General features: G+C 41.1%; 1 protein-coding gene across 1 annotated transcript; it reads right to left on the bottom strand.

Annotated features, from left to right (window-relative positions):
* Positions 1-680: 680 nt before the first annotated feature.
* Positions 681-25,114, bottom strand: ACSM4 (acyl-CoA synthetase medium chain family member 4). Its single transcript, XM_049905032.1, has 13 exons — positions 24,914-25,114; positions 22,281-22,491; positions 17,818-18,025; positions 11,441-11,584; positions 10,401-10,557; positions 7,634-7,713; positions 5,683-5,806; positions 4,918-4,998; positions 4,695-4,796; positions 4,098-4,225; positions 3,903-4,002; positions 1,852-1,971; positions 681-767 (listed from the first exon to the last, which is right to left on the bottom strand). Exons 1-13 carry the CDS (start codon positions 25,112-25,114, stop codon positions 681-683), a joined length of 1,743 nt encoding a protein of 580 aa, XP_049760989.1.
* Positions 25,115-27,322: the final 2,208 nt, after the last annotated feature.

The raw sequence follows: 27,322 nt of genomic DNA, 5'->3' as shown, positions 1-27,322 counted from the left end.
TGAAATTTCATCAAACTCCCTTACTTGCTTTTGAATGAGTTGTATTCCTGATTGTAACATTAATATTTTAATTCATCTCGAAGTATTGGTAATATATAAAGGTGTTAAGCAGAAGAAATTGTCTTCAACCATTTCGCTTAGAATAGTTATCTTTATTTTAGATTAATAAGGTACAAGGTAAGTGAAAAACAGACTCATTGTCCACTATTCTTTTCAAAGTAATCATTTGATTCTTGCTATTTTAAACACTACGAATCAGTGTAACCCTTGCCTTTATGTTGGGTCATAACAATTTTCTTCCCAGATATTTTTAGATTTTTCTCCCCTTTGGGTAAATACAATACAAAAACTCAGTTGGATTTTTCAATCAGGAAGAAACAGCACTTTTAGAGAAAACCAAGCCCATTGTTGAGTTGATTCCGAATCATGGTGACGCTATAGGACAGAGTAGACCTGCTCCGTAGGGTTTCCAAGCCTGTAATCTTTACGGAAGCAGACTGCCACATCTTTCTACCATGGAGCTGCTGGTGGGTTCAAACCACTGACCTTTTGGTTAGTAGGCAAGTGCTTTAACCACTGCATCACCAGGGCTCATTTTAAGTGGTCAATGAGTTATGAGAAAGCAACGACTAAGAGAAAGTACCTATGTAAGTGCTTAATGCCTTGGTTTTCTTATCAAGTTATTTTCGTCCCCATTCTTGGTCTCTTAAAGCATTTCGTTTGATTTTTCCGGTGATAGTCTTTGGGAGCTCTTGAACAAATTCCACCTAGTTGACAGAAAGCATAAGAGACACTTGTTTCCATTGAAGCTCTGATGTTGAGTTTTAGAGTGGGGGGATTGTCTTAGCCTAGGCTCATGGGTTTCCTGGACACCAGAAACTATTCCATTTATATAGTAAAGATGACATTTTTAACATACTTATATGCGTTGCCAGAAGGAAATAATCTCTTTGTCCCATTGCTTTCCTTCATTCAAACTAGATGTAGTCCTCTGCTACCTCAGGGAAATGGTGGCAATATCTAAATGTAAACAGAAACAAGTTCTGGGCATTTGAGGTTTTTAAGGCTGGGGTCCTGAGGGCTTTTTAGGGAAATTTTATGGATAATTTTGAGTATATACAATTTTCAACTTATGCCCTCTTTTGAAGACCCTAAAATCATCCCTTTGTTCCTCTCCCGCAAGATATGATTACTGTATTTTTAAATGCCCTCAAGCAAAATTTCTGGAAATCAACTCGTCACTGATTTAGTGGATTTAGTGGAGAAAATGTGACCAGTCCTTGGATTGAAAATTAATTGGGCCTTTTGGATGAAATGATGCCAACTGAGGTGAAATTCCCATGTAGGTGAATTAATATCAATCAGTGGTGTTACTTGGCTAAGCAGAAACTGCAGTGCCATCTCTTTAATTAATTGTTCTTAAACCCTCCTTCGAAGAAAGCCGCTTTGGATAACATCTTCCTGACTCTTAAATGTGATCACTTGTACCATGCGTTTTGGTAGAGGAGTGTGATGGCCCAAGAGTACTAAGATGAATCAGGTGCCACCCCTAGAAACAAGGCACTTGGCAATTCTCTGCCACCTTTTTTTTTTTCCCTCATGAAATGGGACTGATTAGAAACATCTTTAGTAGTTACTCAGTATTTGTAGAGATGACCAAAACTTCTAGTTTATCAAGCATTTGGAATGTCCTAATATATTTCAAAGCAAAATAAGCCCTAAAATTGAAATAGGTGTCTTCTACATATGTAAAAAAAAAAAAAAAAAATGAGCTACTATAAAAGCTAGTAAAATCTATATACCAGCTTAGACTATAGTTTGGTAACAGATGCTTTTGGGCAAAGTACTTGCCTTTCTTGGGTATTTGTAAGGTGCAGTTGATTTTTTCACATGATCCTGAAGTTCAAGAGTTAATTTCTCTGGGTTGGATGATTTAAAGGGTGCAGATAGGACAACAAAAGCTTTCACCACCTGTAGGAGAAAATTCATATTGCTGTGTTTTTTAGATGCGTCAAGGGTTAGGAACCAATGCTGAACCCAAGTACTTAGCCTTTGATAGCAGCAGCTTGACTGATGAATGCAAGCGCCAGAGATTACCTCTGAACAAAGCTTATTCCACATAAATAGTTTGTAAGTATGAACAGTGCGGTGTCCAATAAAGCTAAAGTTTGATTTATATGTTCCACACCAAAATCATTGCTGTCAAGTTGACTCCGACTCACAGCAACCCTGTAAGGCAGGGTGGAACTGCCCCATAGGGTTTACAAGGAGTGGCTGGTGGATTTGAACTACCCATCTCGGTCTGGTTAACAGCCAAGCTCTTAACCTGGCCACCAGGGCTCCTTATTTATATGTTACACACATGCATTTAACATTTCAATCAGACTGTTCCTGTGATACAGGCCGTCCTTGATTTACAAATGACCACTTATTCCACCAAAACTATATTGTTGGAAGCGTGTAGTAGGGGGACAAATAGAGGTTCTAGAGAATGTATGGTTAGAAGAGGGTTTAGGAAGGTCTAAAGGAGGAAAGGCTATACCCTGGGAAATGGGCTCTCAGGTGAGATTTACCCCTATAATGGCTTTCTTGCTTTATATTTTTTTCTTTGTAACACTCTTTGAAACCCACCAATTAGATAATTATTAAGGTTAGTAAGTATCCTTTAAATGAATATTCATACATTGATTCTGATTGGTTTTTACTTCTGCTGTTCATCTGAAACCAGTTATATTGAGAGAATGAGAACGTGGCGTCAGGTGGAAAATATTTTTGGAGCATAGACTACTTTGAGAGTGGAGGGGATACAGGAGGGAAGAGTACAGGATCCACAGTGTCACTGCAGAGGGTCACTGGTATGTGAGAAGGAGGTACAGACAGAGATGTGGGAGGATTCTGATAGAAAAACTTTTAGGAAATTTTGCCACTTGCTGAGTTTGTAAGAAACGTTTTCCTTCCCATTCCGTATGGCTTCCTCCTAGAACTAAGGCTATTACCCTTAGTTAAGGAGGAAGTCATCTCCCGAGTTCCATTTCTTTGAAAACCCTGTGGAGCACAGTTCTATTATGACACACATGGAGTCTTCCATGAATCACAATCAACTTGACCGTAACTGGGCGGGGCGGGGGAGGGGTGGGGGGACCTTGTGGAGCTTGCTTGGGAACCTAGCCACAGTCTCCTATTTGCATCGTTTCTGTGAGAAAATGTATTCTGAGTTCCTGTCAGCTGTGTATACAGTACAATGAAATCTGTTGCTTTCACTTATGCATTATCTGTTTGTGCTTTTGTAGTAAGAGTGACCTGATTTTCCTATAGAGGAAACGTCTATAACTCCTCTTTGTTGAGGTCGATACCAAGTCCAAGGACAGCCACATGATCCAGGTCTGGCCAGTCAGCATATACCATTCCCCTAACCAAGAGAGGCAAATGTGACCCTGGGAGTTGCTTGAAACTGTTGGAAATAAAGCTCTCTCCTTCCACTGAGGCTGTTAAGTTGTATAAGCCTAGATAGAGTTAGTTGCTACCAAGTAGGAAGAACTTGTCCAAATAGAGCCAACACAACGGCAAAGCCAAGAAATGGAGAAAGACATGAGCCCTTGGGTGTAGCTGTGTCTGAAGCCTGACTACTCCTGGGCCTCCCTCTTATGTGAACCAGTAAATTCTCTTTTATTTATTTGCTTAAGTCAGCTTGAGTTTCTGTCATTTGCCACCAGAAGAATCCTAATGCACCTCCTTTGGGACACAGCTCATTTGTAAATTTGATCGCTTGTTGTACATTTGTGCCACATCTTTGCCTCATAATGAGAAGTGGATGACTACTCTTGACGCAGTCTTTGCAGTGGTCAAATGCATGGAACTTGAAACTATGAAAGTGGTACTTTAATAAATGACATGCACGCTACCTCTCCTCTGGTTGGATCTGGACTACTGACAACAGCCGATTCAATAACTGCTGGGTGCTCAATTAGTGCGCTCTCCACCTCAAATGGCCCAATGCGGTACCTAGAAGAGGAAAAGGAGCCCTCAGTTACTATACCACCAAAGGCGGAGACTCTTTTGGCAATTTTTTATTTTCTAAGTGTGGCAAATCTACAAACCCAGAGGATATGATGACGTCATCAGCTCTGCCAACAAACCAGAAATACCCATCGCTGTCCATCACTCCTCTGTCTCCAGTGACGTAAAAATTTCCTCTCATCGTGGCAGCTGTTTTCTCTGGTTCGTCCTAGGAACCACATATGGCATTTGGGTATTAATTTGGTCGGAACAGAGAAGGAGGTATGGTACCCACCAGGTGACTAGTCCACTATATATCCTATTTTTAAAAGAAATTAATTTTTGAAGAGGTAGTTCCTAGTATAAAATACAAAAGGCCCCAAAGAGTATAATAAAGTGTAAGCCTCTCTTCTACCTCTAGCGCCTCCACTCCCTATACCCACCCACCCACCCTACCCAGTTTTTCTTTCTGATGACAACCACTGCAACCAGTTTCTTATATGTAGAATTTAATCTTTACAAAACTCTTAGGAGACAGGTGGTACCCTCCTGATTTTACAGCTGAGGAAATAGACTTGGATTTTGTGACTTGCCCAAGGTAATAGCAAGAAATGGTAGCTAGGAAATTTGGCCTGTATGGTCCTGAATACCACCTTTTCTATTTTAAAGTGTGAATAGCACATTCTACAATCTCATACCACATATTCAGAGAAGAAACAGAAGGGCCGTGTAGACTTTAGTCTGAGGGCAATTTCCCCTTCCTTGCCAGGTGGTAGGATACTGCCATTTTCATCTATAATCTAGAATGAAAGAAATGACTTAGGTTCTAAAAAAATTTTTTTTTTCATGAAATGAAAATGAATAGCAGAAAACTATGAAGCATTATCTCTACTGAACCAGTCAGATATTTTCTTAACCCACCTGGACATCGTAGGGTAGTATGCCTTTCCCCATCGAGCCCGGTTTAATTTCTTGTCCTTTCTGATTGGCACAAATGATGCCCTATTGAGAAGATGTATTTTATATAAGTATGCAAAAATCTATTTTGGTAATCTACGTCATGACAATGAAACTGAAGATTCAGTTTTGGCTGATTTTCTCAGTATGCAATCTCATCTTCTAGAATACATTATTTTAGACTAGTGGTTCTCAAACTTGAGCATGCAGCAGAATCACCTGGAACGTTGTTAAAACACAGATTGCTGAGCCCCATCGCCCAGTTTCTGATTCAGTAGGTCTGAGGTGGAGCCCAAGAATTTGCATTTCTACCAAGCTCCCAGATGCTGCTGCTGCTGGTTTGGGGACCACACTTTGAAAACTACTGCTTTAGACTAAGGGTACCATTAAGTGCACCTTGAAATAAATTCCCATCTGAGGCTCTTTGAGGCCCTTTCCAGTTCAGTGGAAAGAAGAGCTGCTCTGTTTTGGGCCTCTCCAACTCCTAACATCCCTGAGATTTTTCCTGTGCAGGAGGAGACAGGGAAGCTGTATGGAATAATCGTAATTCCCCTTCGCCAAGCCTAAGCGGACAATTCACAAGCTTTGGTAACTGCTGGCAAAGTAAGAATTTTGGGAAACCCCATAAAAATTCAGAGTGTCATGGGGACACTCCAGGGGCTCTATGAAGAATCACAGGGCTGAAAGGCTCCCACTATGCGAAACGCAGACTTTGCCCTTTGAATATACCACTTCCGTCTGTCCATAGCCCTCGTACAGCTCCAGCCCAGTTTGCGCCTTCCACTGCTCCAGCACCTCAGGGTTGAGTGGCTCCCCTCCTGTCAAACAGTGCCGCAGCTTCTTGAATTTATATCTGCAAAGAAGGAGTTGCATGAACTCTTTGGAAGGATAGTCTGAGTGGCTTTCAGTGCAAGACAGGGCATTCAAGCAACAAGCAAACGAGCCAGGAGAGGTGGGTCTTAGGAAAATTCATTCAATACGTATTTGTTGAGGATGTACTACATTGCCAGACATTGTTCTAGGCATGTGGGACACGTTTGTGATTAAAACAAGACTCCTAACAGAGCTTACATTGTAAGAGGTGAAGGAGAAATCTTTATGAGCACTTATAATTCTCACAACAACCCTATTTTACAGATGAGGAAATCAAGCCTCACAGAGGTTAAAGAATTTGCCAAGGCCTCCCGAATAATACATGGCTGAGTGGCATACTCTGTACTACACATTTACCTTTGATCAGATAATGCACCAAGCATGCCACATACATTGAATTCTCACCACAGCTCTGTGAGGTGGCACTTACCCATTGCTGTCGAGTTGATTCCAACTCATAGCAACCTTTATAGGATGGAGTTGAACCGCCCCATAGGGTTTCCTAGGCTGTAATCTTTGTGGAAGCAGACTGCCACATCTTTCTCCCGTGGAGTGGCTGGTGGGTTTGAACCACTGGCCTTGCAGTTAGCAGCCGAGCGGTTAACCACTGTGCCACCAGGGCTTCTTATGGATGGAGTTAACAGAGGCTTAGCAGGGTCATCCCGACTATCTAAGCTCACACTATTAATAAGTAGCAGACCCCTACTTTTTCTGGCTCTGGAGCTTGAGCTTGTAGCCACTGGCCTTACTACTCAGCTGCCCACAATAAGGTTGGAAAGCTTGGAACAGCCCAACTCTGATAAAGTTCCAAATGGGTGAGAGGGGGTGGGTAGGACACAAATTGTGTGTATTCAAAATCATTCTTGAATAACCTTTGAATCATCCTTGAAAAGTGAGCAAGATGCTGACATTTTGAGGGCCACGAAGGAGTTGACACTGACTAGGAAAAGAGGCCATTCATGTCTGCTCTATTCTGTCTCTCATAGCACTCTCCCTCCTGGGCCTCTATACCTTGGAGGAAACAGAAAGTAGAAGAGCTAGCATTAATTAAACCATCTCTTTCTTCTTTTCCCTCTCTCCTCATGAACTCAATTTATATTAGTTAAATTAATATAATTGCAACTCCACTGTATGTGCAGGCAATTTGGCCAAATTTAGCTTTATTCAAGGAAATATAAGTGTAGTTTTTAAAAACAAACTACTAATTCTTTTGAGCTGTTTCTTATCTGCAAATGGTACTGAAAGACAGTCTTTTTGGGGGTAGGAGTTCTGGGACCGTAGGGCTTTAGTTGTCCTGAGGGAAAAGTCCAGTTGCACCTAAATGCTGTCCCAGTGGTTCTTAACTGGGGTGATTTTCCCTACCAGGGAACAGTTGGCAATGTCTAGAGACGTTTTGGAGCCCTGATGGTGCAGTGGTTAAGAGATCAGCTGCTAACCAAAAGGTCAGAAGTTCGAATCCACCAGCTGCTCCTTGGAAACCCAATGGGGCAGTTCTACTCTGTCCTATAGGGTTGCTATGAGTCTGAATCGACTGGATGGCAACAAGTTTGTTTTTTGGGAGACATTTTCAGTTGACACAATTTGGGGGAGGGAGTTGCTACTGGTATCTAGTGGGTGGAGTCCAGGGATGCCGCTAAACATCTTATAATGCACAGGACAGCTTCCCACAGCACAGAATTATCTGGTCCTAAATTCCCATCGTGCTGAGACTGAGAAACCCTGGGCCATCCTGTGCTGCAAAGGGGAGACCTGGGATGCTGGATAATAGTTTTCATTGTGGTTCAAGTGGAGATTTCTACTGAAATACCTCTTGAGGTCTTTTTGCACAAGCATTCGGTACACGGTGGGAGCGCTGCACAGGGTCGTGATGGGGTAAGTGGTCAGCGTCTGGATGAATTGTGAAAGAAACAGATGTCAGAGTGGTTAGTTACAGGTCAAGAACAGAGTGGATACTTACAACCTCTCATTTTCTTCCATGAATATGTGCCCCTTTTCTGGTCACTACCAGGAATAAAAACCTGTTGCTGTTGGGTTAATTTTGACTCATGGCAACCCCATGTGTTACAGGGTAAAATTGCTCCATAAGGTTTTCTTGGCTTTAATTTTAAGGGAAGCAGATGGCCAGGACTTTCTTCTGTGGTACTGCTGGGTGAGTTTGAACTGCCAACCTTTAGGTTAGCAGTTGAGTGCAAACTGCTCGTGCCACCAGCTAATATTTATCGGTTGTCACTAAATCAAAACCTGTCTCTGTTGAGTCAATTCTGACTCGTAGTGACACTACAGAACAGAGTAGAACTGTCCCATAGTGTTTTCAAGGCTGTAATCTTTATGGTAGCTTACTGCCACATCTTTCTCTCTCTCGGAGCGGCTGGTGGGTTCGAACTACTGACTTTTCGGTTAGCAGTCGAGCACTTAACCGTTGTGCCACCAGGCTCTTTCTGTTGCCACTGGTGGATTCAAACTGCTGACCTCTTGGTTAGCAGCTGTAGCATTTAACCACTACACCATCAGGGTTTCCCAGTTGTCACTAGTGACTATATATTTGTTGGTAATTTCCAATTATTGGAAATAATGGGCATATGGTACAGTAACAGGCATACACATCAAATTTGAGAACAGCCACAAAACATGACTTGGCTTATTCTATCTCAAGGGTATAAAGTACTAACCACAATGGGACCTTAAAGCCCTCTGCCCTTCTATTCATGCACAGCACTGACTCTGGATGTATAAGCTGACCTACCAGTACCTTCCCAGCACCATTCTTATAAGAGATGTTAGTCTTTTTTATTGTATTGATTAAATGCATATGTGAAGGATTTTTCAGGCCTTAATTGTTTAAGACTTTTTTTTATAAGTCCAGTTCTTTAAAATAAAAATAGCAACCTAGTTATCTTAAATCTAGAGAAGTACTAATGTTTTAAAGGTCTTCTTTCTGGAGCGGGTTTCACTCTGCCATTTAATCTGTTGACAATTTGTGTGAAATTTAAGCATTTGGAAAAGGGCACTCATGATGTATGTCTAGGCTATTTGGATCGTCATAGGTTAAAAATAGGTTTTTTCCTTTAAAAATTAAAGACGTATTGTTAAGGTAAAAATATATATAAGACAACTGGGTGGTGCAGACAGTGAAGTACTCCACTATTAGCTAAAAAGTTGGCGGTTCAAACCCACACAGAGGTGCCTAGGAAGATAGGCCTGGTAATCTGCTCCCGAAAGGACACAAACTTGAAAACCATACAGAGTAGTTTACTGTGCACACACATAGTCACCATGAGAAGGAATTGACTTGATGGCAGCTAACAACAATGATGTTAGTTGCTATCAAGCCGATTTTCAACTCATGGTGATCCCACGTGACAGAGTAGAACTGCCCCATAGGGATTCCTTTTTTTTTTTTTAATCTTTACAGGAACAGATCGCCAGGTCTTTCTCCCATGGAGCAGCTGGATGGGTTCGAATTGCCAACCTTTTGATTAATAGTTGAGTACTTAACATTTGCACCGCCAGGGCTCCTTTTACTAACAATAACAACAACAAAATATACACTAAAAAAATCTAACCATTTGTAAGTATACAATTCAGTGACATTAGTTACATTCATCATGTTGTACACCATCACCTATTCTTGGTATTTCAGAATAGCTTTTGATCCGTAAATGAACGTTACTACCATGTGTTCTTGTTCCCTTCATTCTAATTGTTTTACTGAGTATAATGTACATAATTAAGAATAGTGTCAATCCAAAAAGATTTTTATAGCACTTATAATGTACCTATTACCTTGGTGAAATAATATTCTTATTTTACAATGGAGGTTTTGAAACTGCAGAGTTTACTTATCTACTTCAGGGCACTTTGTAAACCCAATGTAGAGATGTTACTTCTTATGTTACTCTAGATTTCTGTTAAGATCCTCAAGCCATCTTGTCAGGCCAGTTAGCAGAATAACAGGGTGAACATAACTTTTATTCACACACAGGTGTGCTGTTTATTCAAAAACATGCATTTTGTTAAACTTAATTGATTTTCCATGGTTGAAAAATAATTGGCCTGAATCACATTTTTCTTAAGGTTAGAGAAATCGGAGCTCTCTGATATCTCAATCTTGCCATCTTTGGCTGAGAAGAAAGGTCATGCCTGGTATCTAGGACAGTATTGAGTGCTGAGAATTAACAAAGTGAGAAGTATGGAGTTGCGAGAGGATGGAAGAGGCCACTCTGGGAGAAAGGTGACCCCACCTTTAATCTCTTCCACACAGGATTCAGATTTACCAGCTATTGTCTTTGTTTCACTGAATCAGAAACCAAGTATTTGTTTAGACTTAAGACTTCTAATCTATTATTTAGAACTAGGCTCTTAAGCAGCCATAGATTTAATGACACTAGCAAATCCTGAACAATTTGAAGCAGAAGACTGGATTTCATGCCTGAGCATTATGGAGAATTTGCTTGTTAAAAAGGAATTATTTCTTTAAGCCCAAGAAGCCCTGTATTCTACGGAATCATTTCTTTGTGGCTTTGTATGAGACGAGAGAGCTCTAAAGACAAGTGTAGCTGAAGGTCATGACTTACATCTAGGAAGGTGTCTGTGTCGAACTGGGCCATCTGATGCACAAAAACGCAGGCTCCCCGAATCCAGGAAAAAAACACACTGCCAATGGCAGCCTTGATCCAGCCCGTGTCGGACATGTTCCATATGATATCTGAGGACTTCAAGTCTGCCCAATACCTAAATGATATGAAGAAGCAACAAAACAGACCAAAGGGGGAAAAACAAAGAAAGCAAACAAATGGTGTTTTTAAGGAGTAGTCTTGCCCCAGAAGGAGCCCTGGTGGCACAGTGGTTAAGCATTCAGCTGCTAACCAAAAGGTCAGTGGCTTGAACCCACCAGCCGTTCCTCAGGAGGAAGACCTGGAGATCTGCTCCCATAAAGGCTACAGCCATGGAAACCATATGGGGAAGTTCTACTCTGTCCTATAGGGTCATTATGAGTTGGAATTGACTTGATGGCAATGGGTTTATGGGGTTCTTGCCCCAGAGCCTCAAGGTCAAAAGATGTCCCTTGACAGAGTAAGGGATTCTACCTCCCACTCTTGTTAGAAGGCCCTTTCAGAATTCTAGGTGGTCTGAGATTAGAGTGGGAGGCTGCTGGGTATGACATGATTTTCTGAGCTTGTCCATTGACATGTCACATATTTATTGAGCAACTACTATGTGCTAGACACTGTTCTATAGCAGTGAACAAGATAGACCAGATCTCTCTGATCTCATTTTGCTTCAGGAGACAGATAGTGATTGAGTACACAACGAATAAATATAATTTGAAATAGTCGTAAGTGCTATGAGGAAAACAAAACAGGGTAGGTAAACTGATCTGGCAGGGAGGAAAAAGAACCGGACATGCTGCTGTGGGAATTGAATTAAACTTGACTCCTGCTTTTGACTTGGCCAGTTGGTTAGATAGTGCCATTCACTGAGCTTGGGGAGGGCAGGGGCATCAAGAGCTCCATTTTGCAGATGTTATATTTGAGAAATCTAATGACCATCCAAATAGAGGTGTCAACTAGGTAGTTGAATATACTTGTTGGCAGCTCAGGAGAGAGTTCCCTACCTCCCACAGAGGGTGTACCCAATGCCGAGGCTGCTGTGAGAGTGCTGGGCCATCTTGGGAGAGCCTGTGGTCCCACTGGTGAAATAAATAGCCATTGGCTCTTGACTTCCTGTTTTCACACAGCTGTGCTCTTCCGAGGCAGATCTGCAAAATATGGTCCCCAAGACAGTAGCTGAAGATGGCAAACCAGTTTAACTCTGATATTTCTTTTGCTCTAGTACTTATGCCCTCTTGACACCAAGAGACCTTTTAAGAGAACTGAATCTAATCCAAAACATCCCTGATAGGGATTCCTCAAATCTTAAACAGACTTTGCAGATCAATACCAAGATTAACAGTTCAAATTTTTTAAGCTCTGCCTCCCTATTGGCCAAATAGATAGCCAACTTATCTTTCAATATTAACAAAAAGACATGTGTTTTGTTTAATTTAACATTTTTTCCCTAGGTGCTTTTTTATCTATGAATTAAAAAAAGCATAAATTAAAAAAGTTGAATCTTAAAATTGTTATTAACATCTCAGGAGTTTTTATTTTTTAAAGGAAAATCTTCTGGCATTTGAGTCAAACTTTTTAATAAGTAGCCTCCTCCTCCCCTTATCCTGTGTTTTGTTTTCTGTGGTTTCAGTTACCCATGGTCAACCACAGTCCGAAAATGTTAAATGAGTAGCATGATACTCTTGCACCACCCAGCTCCATCCTGCTCAGAAACCATATTCATAACCTTTATTACAGTATATTGTTATAATTGTTCTATTTTATTATTATTGTTGTTAATCTCTTTCTGTACCTAACTTATAAATTAAACTTTATCATAAGTATTGTATATAGGACAAAACATAGAACATATAGGGTTCAGTACTTTCCATGGTTTCAAGCATTCACAGGGGTCTTGGAACATATTCCCCATGGATAAGGGGGGAACTACTGTAATTTGTATTTAATGTCTTGGTAGACACAGCTAGTTGCTTACCAAATAGCCATTTTCTCCTTTCTTATACCAATAAATCTCTGATTTTGTTCACATATAAGGCAATCATATCTTCAGGGAAGACTGCTCCTGGTATAGCTTCAGGGGGTGAATCTTGATTAACCTAAGCCATCATGGCAATTCCTTCCCTTACCAGTGATTGGTTTAAGAAGGGGCACATGATGCAATTATGGCCAATGAGCCGCAAAGGGTTTATGGGAAGTATTTTCTTGTTCTTAAAAAGGGTCTTGAGGAAGGGATGCTGCCTTCCCGACCCCACACATCCTGTTTTCTGGCCTTTGGATATCGTGAAAGTACATGATGCCTGAACTTACCCAAGCCGTGTTGTGATCACGAGGGGAGAAGTGAACACATTGAGGATGGCATGATGGAAAGATCAGTGAATCTGGGTTGTTACTAACTTCGTGGAGCCACTGAGTTAACCAACCCTCAGACCTTCCTACTTCTGCCCTTCTTATTTGTGAAGATTATAAAACTGTTTTTATTGTTTAAGCCACTTTTACTTGGGCCTCCTCTCTTCTGTCATTTTGTTGTACTGTGGTGGCTTGAGTGTTTCTGTGAGGCTGGAAGCTATGCTACCAGTATTTCAAATACCAGCAAGGTCACCTATGATAGACAGGTATCAGTGGAGCTTCTAGACTAATATAGAGTAGGAAGAAGGACCTGTCTACTTCTAAAAAACAAAAATTGACCCGTGAAAACCTTATGAATAGCAGTGAAACATTGTCTGATATACTGCTGGAAGATGAGTCCCTCAGGTTGAGGGGCACTATAACATAACTGAGGAAAAGCTTCCTCCTCAAAGTAGAGCCGACCTTAATGTGGATGAAGTAAAGCTTTCAGGACCTTCATTTGCTGATGTAACACCCCTCAAAATGAGAAGAAACAGCTGCAAACACCCATTAATAACCAATGTGGAGTGTATGAAGTATGAATCTGGGAAAATTGGAAGTCATGAAAAATGAAATGGAACACATAAAGATCAATATCCTAGATGTTAGTGAGCAAAAATGGACTGATATTGGCCATTTTGAATTGGACAAATCTTATAGTCTACTATGCTGGGAATGACAAATTGAAGCAGAATGGTGTTGCATTCATTGTCAAAAAAAAAAAAAAATTCAAGATCTATCCTGAAGCACAACACTGTCAGTGATAGGATAAATCTGTACACTTACAAGGAGGACCTGTTAATAGGACTATTATTCAAATTTATGTGCCAATCACTAATGCCAAAGATGAAGAAATTGAAGATTTTTACCATCTTTGGCAGTTTGAAATTGATCAAACACGCAAGATGCATTTATAATTACTGGTGATTGGAATGGGAAAGCTGGAAGCAAAGAAGGATTGGTAATTGGAAAATATGACCTTGGTGATAGAAACCAAGCCAGAGATTGAATAATAGAATCTTGCAAGACCAATGACTTATTCACTGCAAATATCTTTTTCAGTAACATAAATAGCAACTATACACATGGACCTCACTGATGGAATACATAGGAATTGAATCAACTACATCTGTGGAAAGAGATGGTGGAGAAGCTCAATATCATCAGTCAGAACAAGGCCAGGTGCCAACTGTGGAAGAGATCATCAATTACTCATATGCAAGTTCAAGTTGAAGCTGAAGAAAATACAAGCCCATGAGAACCAAAGTATGACCTCGAGTATATCCCACCTGAATTTAGAGACCATCTCAAGAATAGATTTGATGCATTGAACACTAATGACCGAAGACCAGATGAGTTGTGGAATGACATCAAGGACATCATACATGAAGACAGCAAAAGATCATTAAAAAGACATGAAAGAAAGAGAAGAACAAAATGTATGTCAGAAGAGACTCTGAAACTTGCTCTTGAATGTAGAGTAGCTAAAGCAAAGGGAAGAAATGATGAAGTGAAAAGTGAACAGAAGATTTCAAAGGGCAGTTCTAGAAGACAAAGGAAAGTATTATAATAAAATGTACAAAGATCTGGAGTTAAAAAACCAAAAGGGAAGAATACGCTCAGCATTTCTCAAACTGAAAGAACTGAAGAAAAAAATTAAAACCTCGAATTTCAATATTGAAGGATTCTATGGGCAAAATATTGAACAATGGAGGAAACATCAAAAGAAGGTAGAAGAACTACACAGAGTCACTGTACCAAAAAGAATTGGCTGACATTCAGCCATTTCAAGAGATAGCAGACAATCAAGAGCTGATGGTATTCAAGGAAGAAGTCCAATCTGCACTGAAGGCACTGGCGAAAAACAAGACTCCAGGAATTGACAGAATACCAACTGAGATGTTTCAACAAACTGATATAATGCTGGAAGCACTCACTTGTTTTTGCCAAGACATTAGGAAGACGGCTACCTGGCCAACCCACTGGAAGAGATCCATATTTTTGCCCATTCCAAAGAAAGGTGATCCAACAGAATGTGGAAATTATTGAACAATAAAAAAAAAAAAAAAAATTTTTATCATTAATATCACATACAAGTAAAATTTTGCTGAAGATAATTCAACAATGATTGCAGCAGTATATTGACAGGGAGCGGCCAGAAATTCAAGCCAGATTCAGACGAGGATGTGGAAGGAGGGTTATCATTGCTGATATCAGGTGGATCTTGGATGAAAGCAGAGAATACCACAAAGATGTTTACCCGTGTTTTATTGACTATGCAAAGGCATTTGACTGTGTGGATCATAACAAATTATGGATAACAATGCAAAGAATGGAAATTCCATAACACTTTATTCTGTTCATGATAGAACCTGTACATAGGCCAAGAGACACTCGTTCCAAAAGAACAAAGGGATACTGTGTGTGTAGTTTAAACTCAGGAAAGGTGTGCATCAGGGTTGTATCTTTTCACCATATTTATTCAATCTGTATGCTGAGTAAATAGTCTGAGAACCTGGACTATATGAAGAAGAATGAGGCATTGGAATTGGAGGAAGACTCATTAAACCTGCAGATGCAGATGCAACATGCAGATGGTAGCCTTGGTTGCTGAAAGCAAAGAGGACTTGAAGTACATACTGATGAAGATCAAAGACTACAACCTTTAGTATGGATTACATCTCAACATAAAACAAAATCCTCACAACTGAACCAATAAACAACATCATGATAAGCAGAGAAAATATTGAAATTGTCAAAGATTTCATTTTACTTGGATCCACAATCAGCACCCATGGAAGCAGCAGTCAAGAAATCAACGATATACTGGTGTGGGCAAATCTACTGCAAAAGACCTCTTTAAAGTGTTGGAAAAAAAAAATAGATCACTTTGAGGACTAAGGTGCACCTGACCCAAGTCATGGTATTTTCAGTCACCTCATATGCAAAAACTGGTCAATGAGTAAGGAAGACAGAAGAAGAATTGATGCCTTTGAATTACGGTATTGGCAAAAAATATTGACTATACCATGGACTGCCAGAAGAATGTACAAATCTGTCTTAGAAGTACAGCCAGAGTGCTCCTTAGAAGCGAGGATGGTGCGACGGCATCTCACATACTTTGGACATGTTATCAGGAGGAAGCAGTCCTTGGAGAAGGATATCATGCTTGGAAAAGCAGAGGGTCTTTGAAAAAGAGGAAGACCGTTAGTGAGATGGATTGACGCAGTGGCTGCAAGGATGGGCTCAAACAGCAACGATTGTGAGGATGGCGCAGGACTGGGCATGGCTTCCTTCTGTTGTACTTAGGGTCCCTATGAGTCGGAGCCAGCTCGACGGCACCTAACAACAACTTGATTTATCCAAGGTCACACAGATTATAAAAGATACAAACAGGATTCACTGGTGTGGACCTTGGGAGGGAATTTTGGGATTGGCCAATAGTACTTGGTTTACATTAATTAGTAGGATAGATTTTCATTCTGACAAAGGAAACTGCCCTGTTATTCAATAGGGTTTACATGGCTTCCCTTTCTATACACTTCTCTGGAAGAACTCTTTTTTTTTTTTAAACATAAGCTATTTAACTCCTGTTTGAAGGATAATACCAACGATTAACGTTTTACCCACTTTTTTTTCTAGCTTATGAGGGACTTTCTCACATACTAGCGTATTTTATCCTCAGAACAACCCTTGAGGTATGTGCTGTGTAATTATTCTCACTTTACGGATGAGGAAAAGTGAATTTCAAAGAGATTAATTGATCCGCTTTGTTTATTCATTCATTCAATAAATATTTCTTAAGCACCTACTGTGTCTTAGGAACCGGTGATATAATGATTAACTAAACAGTTAAACAAAGCTTCTGCCTTCTTGGAGCTTATAATCTAAGGCAGAGGTTGGGAAACTTTATCTGTAAAGGGCCAGATAGTAAATATTTTAGGCTTTGTGGGCCATACAGTCTCTGCTGTAACTATTCATTCTGCCTTTGTAGCATGAAAGCCATAAGTCCCATTCTGACTCAACAGTGCACAACAGTGGTAATCTTTATGGACACAGACTGCTTACATCTTTCCTCCTCAGAGCAGCTGGTGGGTTCGAACTGCCGACCTGTTGGTTAGCAGCCAAATTCTTAACCACTGTACCACCAGGGCTCCTCAAAAGCAGCCAAGACAAAATGTAAACAAAGGGCATGGCTGCATTCCCATAAAACTTTATTTACCAAAACAGGTGGTGGGCTAGATTTGGCCAATGGTCCTCAATTTGCAACCCTTGCAATCTGCTCCCATAAAGATTACAGTCAAGAAAATCCTATGGAGCAGTTCTACTTTGTAATACATGGGGTCATCACAAGTCAGAATTGACTCAATAGCAATGGGTTTTTTTTGTTTGTTTTTGGTTTTGTCTAGGGGAGAAAAACAGACAATAAGTAAGGGAACAAACGAATGACGTGGTAATTTCAGGTAGTGAAGAGTGCTGTGAAGGAAACAACAGGGTAATGTCATAGAGAGTGGCTTGGAATTCTACTCTGGATCAGGCAGTTGGAAAAAGTCTCATTGAGAATAAAACATTTGAGCTGAAATCTAACTGACAAGAAGGAACCAACAGTGAAAAGGTCTGGGGAAGAGCATTCCAGATGGAAGAAACAGCAGGTGCAAAGCTGCTGACATGGGGAGAGGGGACATGTTGGAGAAATTAAAACGTGGCCAGAGTGAGTCAAGCCAGGGAGAGTGAAAGGAGATGCGGTCTAGGAGGTAGGCAAGGGCAAAGGCAAGGGCAAGGGCAAGGTCATGCAGGATACTCATGAGCCACAGTAGGAAGCCGGAGGCAGAGCTACATCCCTTCCTTCTGTCCTTAAGTCTTTTATTAACTGATTCTTTTCTGAGAAGGATCCCAGATGAACTCGAAGTGAGCCCTTGGAGGCAAGGAGACTCCGAGGCATAGCTGTGATTCACATCACTACGGGCAGTGTAAATGAGGCTGAGAGAATACTCACTGAAATAACTCCTGGAAACTGAGCCACCCTTTCCGGCTATGCAGAGACACCAGGAGTTTGGTCATCAAGTTGGGGCAGTCTGGCGCAATGGACTCCACCGCTGGGGCCACCTCCTCACTGGCCACAATGCACTTGGCCTTGGATGCTCGCAGTCGGTAGAGAATGTCTTTTGCCGTCAGCTGAGTAGTTCCCGGCATGAAGACAAGTCCTGGGAGGGAGAGAGGGCCCCAAGCTGAACAGGACTGTTGTCCATTAGTTAAGACTCTGCGGATTATGGAAAACTTGGGCTTTGTGCTTGAGTGGGGAGAAGCTGTGGCACTCAGCCTTCAGCTGTCCCTGTCTTATCCCACAGGATCTGCATCACAGGGAGATTCTTAGAGCACTGACTTCGGAATTCTCCAGACAGCAGGTCTAATCCTGGCCTTGCCACTTACTCTCTTTGTGACCTTGAGCATGTTACTTGATCTTTCTGTGCCTTTACTTCCTTATCTGTAAAAATGGAGATAATAATAGCACCTACTTCATATGTAAAATGCCTGTCATATAGTAAGCATTAAAATGGTGGGCAATTATTATGTAACATTTTAATGTACATTTGAATCATTATTAAGTAACATTTAAATAGCACTTTACAGCTTATGGAGCCCTCATGGCACAGTGGTTAAGACCTCAGGCTACTAACCAAAAGGTCAGTGGTTTGAATCCACCAGCCGCTCCTTGGAAACCCTGTGGGGCAGTTCTACTGTGTCCTATAGGGTCCTTATGAGTAGGAATCAACTCAGTGGCAAAGGGTTTGGTTTACAGGTTTACAGCTTATAACACATTTTCGTGATAACATCATCTCATTCAATCCTCTGAACCAGTGGTCTCCAAAATGAGTCGTACAAGGCAATCCACTGGGGATGAGAAAAGAAAATATTAGAATTGAAAAACAATTATTGAGCTATTAGAATTCTTTTTATATTCTTATCTCATTATTTTTGCATATGTTTAATAATATGCATTATATATTAGTGCAGTAGAACAGTGTAAATAATTATACGGAGAGCATGCACCCTGGTAAGGACTCCTGGTAGCACCGTAGTTAAGAGTTTGGCTTTGTGGGCAGTTTTACTCTGTCCTGTAGGGTCACTATGAGTCTGAATCGACTCGATGGCAACAGGTTTGGTTCTTTTGGGTTTTGTGTGCCCTGGTGCGCAATGGTTAAGCGCTTTGGCTGCTAGCCAAAAGGTCATCAGTTCAAACCCACCAGTGACTCCTTGGGAGAAAAGACCTGGTGGCCTGTTCCTGTAAAGATACAGCCTAGGAAACTCTATGTGGGCAGTTCTACTCTGTCCTATAGGGTCACTAAGACAATTGACTCAACAACAATAACATGTGCCCTAAATATTTTTATTCATAAACCCTGCAACCAAAGAAGCATGGAGACCACTATTCTAAGCAACCCTCTTCCAAAACCCACCGCTGTCAAGTTGATTCTGACTCATAGTGACCCGATAGGACAGAGTAGATCTGCCCCATGCTGTATCCAAGGCTGTGATCTTTTCAGAAGCAGACTGCCACATCTTTCTTCCACGGAGCGGCCGGTGGGTTCGAACCACCAACCTTTTGGTTAGCAACTAAGCACTTAACTGCTGCGCCACCAGGGCTTCTTAAGCAACCCTGGTAGGTCCATGCAATTGTTGCCATTTGATGGAAGATGAGATTTGGTCATTGCTGGTAAGTGTCAGAGCCAGCCCTCAAACCCGGGTCTTCACAGTGGTCGGGCATATCAAGGTTTGCCTGGGCCACTGTGGCCATGCTTAGCTCATCCCAGTCCCCTCACTCCATCCTAAGCATTAGCCCAAGATGGGCCTGATTCTAAAGAACCAATTTCTCATGACAAGAACATAAATGAGACAATTAGATGAGAGTAGTTTGCACTTTCTACAGTGAATCAACGGGAAGAAAGCAGTGTGTGTAAAGCATTGAAAATAACCACTACCATTTATTAAGCACTTACTATGTGCCTGACATTGCACTTAAAACGAACCCCAGTTGATAAATGACAATTTGCTTAAGGAGCGAAAAGTCAGGAAGTGGCAGAGTCAGGATTTAAATCCACATTTGCCAGACTCCCAAGACCGGGACCTAGGTGGCATCCCAGACTACTTATTTCTTTATGAGTTCCCTGAAATTAGCTGAACTGAATTCCTAGGGAGACTTTATTTTATTGGAAACAGTTGAAAAGCTCTTATATGCCATCCCCTCTTGAGAAAATGAATAAGAATGTGATGAATAGGAATTGATTAAGGAAATACTTCCGAGGGGTTCAGAACATTCAGTCAATCTAAAAATATAAGATGATTTCTTTTGCAGACCACTTTTTCTTAATGGCTCAGAAATTTATTAGCATTCTTCATGGATTGTGATACCGATGTGTTCTGTGGATGAATTCTTGGCGAAGGCGAAGTAAAAATAAAACATTGTGCTGTGTAGTGTGGTACAAGCAACCATGATATTTACACAGAAAAATGACTAATTGTGAGTTAGAAAACATAATTTTCAGCTGTTTGTTTGACATCTAATTAACTGAATGTTTTTGACCATTCAGCCTTGTGCTTATTTTTAATTGACATTTTACATATTATATAAGTTACATTAAGTGTTATTACTTTTTTTTTTTTTGGTGACAAGTAAACTACCCTTAGTCTCCTCCCAGTCACAGTTTCACATTTACAAGTTCTTGTTTATAGGGAATGCAAAAAGAATTTTACATATTACTATTTTTACTTAATATTGGTAATAAGAGCATTTTTCAACATCATTATAAATCTTTATAATTATCTTTTAAATGGTATTCCATCAAGTTGAGGCACCATAATTTCAGTCAGCAATAAACACACCTCAGTTAAACATTTAGTCTCAGCGAAGTTATAGTTTACTTAACCGTTTCTCTATGTTGTTTCCAATATTTTACTATTATAAATGACATTACAACAAAATGTTTTTGTGTTTTCTACAGCAGTATATCCTTTGGTGTTCTTATTTATTATTAGTTAGTTTTAAACATTTAGTTAGCAAATTTTTTCTGGAACGTTCCAGAAAATAAACATTTTAGGCTTTGTGGGCCATATGATCTCTGTCCCAATTAGCAACTCTGCCACTGTAGAGCAAAAACAGCCAGGGACAATATGTAAGTAAAGGAGTGTGGCTGTGTTCCTTTGAAACTTTGTTTAGAAGAACAGGTGGCCAACCATGGTTTGCCAACTCCTGTCCTAGAGAGAGGAGCCCTGGTGGTGCAGTGGTTAAAGCATTTGGCTGCTAAGCCAAAGGTGTGTGGTAAGAACCCACCAGCTGCTCCGTGGGACAAAGATGTGGCAGTCTGCTTTCACAAAGATTTACAGCCTTGGAAACCCCGTGGGGAGTTCAACTCTGTCCTGTAGGGACTCCATGAGTCAGAATTGACTTGACAGCAATGGGTGTGTGGTGTGTGTGTGTCCTAGATAGAAGGAGCCCTGGTGGCATAGTGGTTAAGTGCTCAGCTGTGAATCCAAAGGTCGGTGGTTCGAACCCCCCAGCTGCTCCACAGGAGAAAGATATGGCAGTTAGTTTCCTTGAAGATTACAGCCTTGGAAACCCCATGGGGCAGTTCTACTTTGTTCTGTAGGTTACTATCAGTCGGAATCGACTCAGCTGCAACAGGTTTGAATTAGTCTCAGGGAGGAAAAGAATCCTGTTGGAATTTTCATTTGGGATGTGTTATAAATTACTACTTTGGGATAAAATATCTCGTTGAATCACAATCTTTCTATTTGGAAATAGGCGGAGGCTTTCCAACTGAAGTCTACAGTCGTATTCTCATAAGTCCTTGTGTTCTAAAAGGTCTTTTCTTCCTTTTATATTTTCATATCAATGAGAATCTAGATATATTCAATAGAAGCAAATTCTGGATTGTCTGGATAAGTACATCAAAACCCAGAACTACAAAGAGGCATCAGTGCCCACATTTGCTTTTAGAGGGCTTTGGGTTCAAATTCCAATTACATAGCTTTCTAGCTGCATAACCTTGAGCAAGCTGCTGAACCTCTCTGAGCCTCAGTTTCCTCTCCTATGAACAGGTATCACAATAATACCTGCTTCTTAATTTAGCTGCATCACGATTGCATTATGACGTCACGCTTGGTCTTAGTTTCAACTTTTGTTTTTCTGTCCTCTGCAAGCATTGTGGCACAGTGGTTAAGAGCTACGGCAAGCTATGGCTGCTAGCCAAAATGTCGGCAGTTTGAATCCACCAGCCAGTCCTTGGAAACCCTATAGGGCAGTTCTACTCTGTCCTGTAGGGTCGCTATGAGTTGGAATCAACCTGATGGCAATGGGTCTGTAAGCACAGCTTTAGTCAGAACTCGCAATTCAGAAAAACCTCAAATTTCAGTCTTTCTATGTTTCTGCACAATTTAGTAAAGTTCAATATTGAAGCTGACCTGTTCGCATACAAGCCACATTTAAGAGCCACCATTCTGGGATCCGGGGCAGAATCACAGCCACTCGATCTCCTCTCTGCAGGCCGCAGGGCTTGGTGAGCACATTGGCAGCCTTTCGGGACAAGGAGCTCAGTTCTCCAAAGCTCCATTTCACTTCATCCCCTTTGCCGTTTACCCACCACAGGGCTGGGCTGGCGGGTCTCTCACCTGTCTGGACAGGGACACGTGAGAAAGAGAGGAGAGGCTCATATGGCTGGTGACCAAGTAGTGGGGAGATCTGTCTTTATACCCCCTCCATTCCTGTTCCCTTGGATCCTAGTAGGAGTACCCAATACATCTTTGGGGGAACCATCCTCTTAAACTGAGTGCAGGCTTGGTGAGACAACCCATCAAGGTGCTAACTCTTGCCTGACCAGTGGGTGGGAGTAGGACCCATGTTGGGCCGGCTAGACTTTCTTTCCTTGGACTTTGAGTTTTTGGAGAGGAACAAAAAGCTAGAAATGGTTGGAGCAAGAAATTGTCAATTGGATACTGGTGCTTACGTACCCCTAGGGAGTTGTCCTGGTTCTTGTCCTTTCCCAGACTGACTCTTCAGACAACTACCCAATTTTACAACTCTCCTATATACCACTCCAGTGAATTCCTCTCCTTTCTAAGTTAGATTCTGTTCCATCTAGGTAACCTTGATAGATGTACTTGGGTGGACTAGCAAACTGACATCCCTTTGTACCGAAAAATCTGAGGTGTGGACTTCACAGGCAATAAGCATCAGGTCGGCAGGCCATGGGGGCCAGTCAACTGAACTGATTGATTCTGGAGGAAACTTCTTACTTGTGAGTCTACAAAGTGAGTCATACTGGAAAATGTCTTGGCTTTTTATGCATTACCTGAAAAAAAAAAAATCACTCCCTTTCCCTCCTTCTTCTGTCTGGAATGCTGGGGAAACTTCCCCAGTTGGCAAAATACTTCAAAGCCCAGTTGACATTTCGCTTCCTCTGGATAAGCTCTGTGAAGGCTTTCTTAGCCATGTGTCCCTGCAGCTTTGTGTTCATGCTCCATTACATATTACAGACACGTCCTTACCCTACAGGTGTAAGTTCCCACATGATCAGGGACTCTGTTCAGGTGTCTTCGGAGCTCTATGACCTTAGATAAGTAACTTAACTTCTGTGAGCCTCAGTTTTCTTATCTGCAAACCCCCAGGATGGTTGTGGGGATTCGATGAAATAATTCAGGTCAATATTTCTCAATCTTTAGTCATTTGGGTATCACTTTCGCTATTTTTGTCATATCTGCCTACACCTGTGCTGTTATTCTTTGTATTCTTGACTCACTTTTACTTGTATAAATTTACTTAAGAAGGAAAATGCATTTGATTTTCATAGTTGAAAAATCAGTACCACTTGCTAAAAATAGGTTACCGAAAAATAAATATATTGGTAACAAAACTGTGTCCTTCAATTTCAGGAGAGATTATCAACTTCTACCTTCTCTCTCTTTGTTCAAAAGAGAGTTTAGCAAGTATTACCAGTTGCCATTAAGTCAACTCTGACTCATGGCGACCCCACATGTTTTACGGTAGAACTGTATTCCATAGAGTTTTCAATAGCTAATCTTTTTGAACTATGTAGCCAGGCCTTTCTTCTCAGGCATCTCTGGGATTCAAATCATCAACTTTTCGGTTAGCAGCTGAGCACATTATCCATTTGCACCACCCAGGGACTCCTTAGCAAGTGTTAGAGAGGTGTTGAAGAGGTCATGACTTTAAATGAAGACTTTCTCCTCTGTTTAATAACGACTGATTCAATATTATTTAGTGCCTTGTATATCTAGTAGCAGAATCCCTGGGTGGCAAAAATGGTTAAGTGCTCTACTACTAGCTGAAAGGTTGGTGTTTCAAACCCACCCAAAGGTGCCTTGGACAACATGCCTGGTGATCCATTTCTGAAAGGTCACAGCCTTGAAAACCCTATGGAGCAGTTCTACTCTGCACACGTGGGGTTGCCATTAGTTGGAATCAACTTGGTGACAACTAACAACAACGACAACAACAACAATATATCTAGTAGCTAAGGTCATCTTCTGAGTCTAGGTTCTTGCAGTGCATTTTGGTAAGCACTGAGTGTTTAGCTCAGTACCTGGCATGGGGTGGGAGTCAGAAAGTAGGGACTTTGTCTTGAGGCTGTAAACACTCTGTTGTGCACGCTTGCTTGCTTTATTCTTCTTAACCTCCGATTCTCCCCTTTTCTAGTCACCCCAACCATGACTATGCATTCATTGGTGATGCTCTTTCCGGAAGCCAAAACTCAGATTACTACTCTGTGGATAAGCCTATGACCAGCTCAAACAATGTATGAGAAGCAAATAGCTGTTGCTTAGGACTTGGAGAAAAAAGAAAGAAAAGAGGAATAACTCTGTTTATGTTGTGCAGGCTCCAGAGAAAAATAACCATATGTCGTTGAGGAACAGAGATCCTCCTTGGGAAGAGAAGAGGGCGATTGGAAAACAAACAAAGGAAAACAAGAGGGATGAAAGAATTCAATTAAATTTGACAAGTGGATCACAGAATAAGAAAATGATAAGTTGAGAAATAAGTGGGCACCAACATCTAATGGAACCCTAGCATCATATACCTTCTCCTTTTGGGACCACTGGTCCAGCACATCTCCAGCAAAGTTAAAATTCTTAGGCAATGTCCTCTCACAGCGATTTATGGCTTCGAAGTCATCAAGAGTCAGAGGTGCCCAATGCTGGTAATCTTTGTGAAAATGCCGGCCAGGTGGCTTGGCAAGCCAGAGGAATCTGAATGTCTGGTATTGAAATAAAATCTTCATGATTCTCCAAGAGTTTTTTCTACTGATACGGACGTGGAAGTACTGCAGGCTCTGGGGAGAGATGGGAGGAGAATGTCAGTCTCTCCTGACCCTCACGGTGAGATTGGGAAGTGGATTTATGCCTGTGTGCCCCTTGGAAGCTGGGGAGCACCTGAAAAATACCCCATCCTTCTTCAGAGCTGTTGCAGCTGCCACTGAACTCTCCCTCTTCATTCTGTCTATGACCAGATTGGTCTTAAAAAATACAACTGTAGAATGGTCAAGTTCCCATCTTCTGCCCCTGCCTTCTCCCTAACTAAGCAACAAACCAACAGAATACTTACTCCCTGCCTTGGCATTCAAGTCTCCTTTAATCAGCCTCATGCTCTGTTCTGTTATCTGCTAATTCCTGTACTTGAATCTCCTCTTTCAGTAAAAGCAGCCTATTCATTTTCCATAAATGTCTATTCCCACCACCAAAATCTGGCCTGTTATGCCCCTTGCTTCTGTCTGACTCTTCCCTTCAGCGTTCCAGTATAATTGGTCAGAAACCTTGATTTAAGTCCTGGGTCAGCCATTTCCTGGCTGAAGGACATCCAGCAAGTTATTCTTTCTGTGCCTTAATTTTCACATTTGTAAAACGTGAAATGAAATTATGGGAAATATATAGCGCCCCCTCCAAGAATTGTTGTGAGGATTTAATAACACAATGCATGTAAAATGTGCCTTTTAAATGTTAGCTACTGCTATTGTTATGATTCTTTTCATTATTAGTATCAAGGCATAGTTTCATGAAATGGTCTTACAGAGTGAATCGGGAGACCTAAATTTTACTCCCAACTCATTCCAAGCTAACTTTGTGGCATTGGTAAGTTCTCCTTTCCTTTCTGAACTGCAGTTCGCAATCTTAAAAATTTTTTTTCTTCCTCTGTGGTTGTTTCTTCTTTTGAATTCCCGTAACGTGCATCTATACTATTTACATAAAAGTTGTCTACTTTGTATTGCTAATTAAAAAAATATATATGTGCCTGTGTCTCTAACCTACCTAGATGTTGTGGGCAGAGGCTATGTATTGTATCCTTAGCACTATGACTCATAAAAAAAAAAAAAAACAAAACCCATTGCTGTTGAGTCGATTCTGATGCATAGTGACCCTAGAGGACAGAGTATAACTGTCCCATAGAATTTCCAAGGAGCACCTGGAGGATTTGAACTCCTGACCTTTTGGTTAGCAGCTGTAGCACTTAACCACTACACCACCAGGGTTCATACACCACCAGGGTTCATAGAGGATCCTTAACGAAAAAAAAAAATTGCTGTCGAGTTGATTCCAACTCATAGTGACCCTATAGGACAGAATAAAACTGCTACATAGGGTTTCCAAGGCTGTAGTCTTTACAAAAGCAGACTGCCACATCTTTCTCTTGTGGAGTAGCTGTTGGGTTTGAGCCGCCAAACTTTAGGTTAGCAGCCGAGTGGTTTACCACTGTGCCACCAGGGCTCCTCTCAATAATAATAGTCAATATTTATTAAGTCTTTGCTATATGTCAACCATTTTGCATTCCTGATATCATTCAATACTCATGACAATCTTCTGAGGCTGGTGCTATTATTCTCTCCATTATACAGATGAAGAAACTGAGGCTCATATAGACTTAAGTAGCTTGCCCAGGATAATTCAGCTCATTGTGGCAGGGGCAAGATGTGAACCTATATGATTTGACTTCAGAGCTCACCTACACAACCCCTCTGCTCTTCAGTCTCCTTTGGGCAGCCAGCCTCCTTCAATGAAGGTTTATTGTTGATAGTAAACACCCTCACCCTTGCACCCTACAGCTCTACATAGTTGCTTTGCATGGAGCAGAAAAATCTGCAGGTGCAGGTGTGCCTGGGTCTGCAGCGTAGTGATAATAAATAACAATAGAACAAAGAGTACTGTGTGTACCAATCCCTCATTGGTGTTGCCAAGCCTTTTTGCTACTGAGAGTGATGTAGGATATAGCCCAGGAAAAGCAATTTCTGACAATACAATTAAACTCTCTGCAATGTCAAGGTAGAAAGAAGAGGGATGGTATCTTACCTGGATAATTTTCTGCAAGTAGGGTGGAGGTATTAAGAGTAAAAAAGAGGGGAAGGGTGGAGGCAGAGGAGGTCATGCTCACGATTTAGCATTCTCTCAAAAAGTGAGACTCCATCCCTCTCCTAAAACACACACACACCATACCACAC

This window comes from Elephas maximus, chromosome 12 (assembly GCF_024166365.1).
Source record: "Elephas maximus indicus isolate mEleMax1 chromosome 12, mEleMax1 primary haplotype, whole genome shotgun sequence".
In the NCBI taxonomy this organism is placed as follows: domain Eukaryota; kingdom Metazoa; phylum Chordata; class Mammalia; order Proboscidea; family Elephantidae; genus Elephas; species Elephas maximus.
This window is presented reverse-complemented; position numbering and strand designations above follow the sequence as displayed.

Coding starts and splice junctions, on each gene's coding strand:
- ACSM4 (XM_049905032.1), bottom strand. CDS start 25,114: ATGAAGATTTTATTTCAATACCAGACATTCAGATTCCTCTGGCTTGCC. Junction 11,585..17,817: donor AGTTTCCAGGAGTTATTTCA/GTGAGTATTCTC, acceptor CATATTTTGCAG/ATCTGCCTCGGAAGAGCACA. Junction 4,999..5,682: donor GCTATGGACAGACGGAAGTG/GTATATTCAAAG, acceptor TCTTCTCAATAG/GGCATCATTTGTGCCAATCA.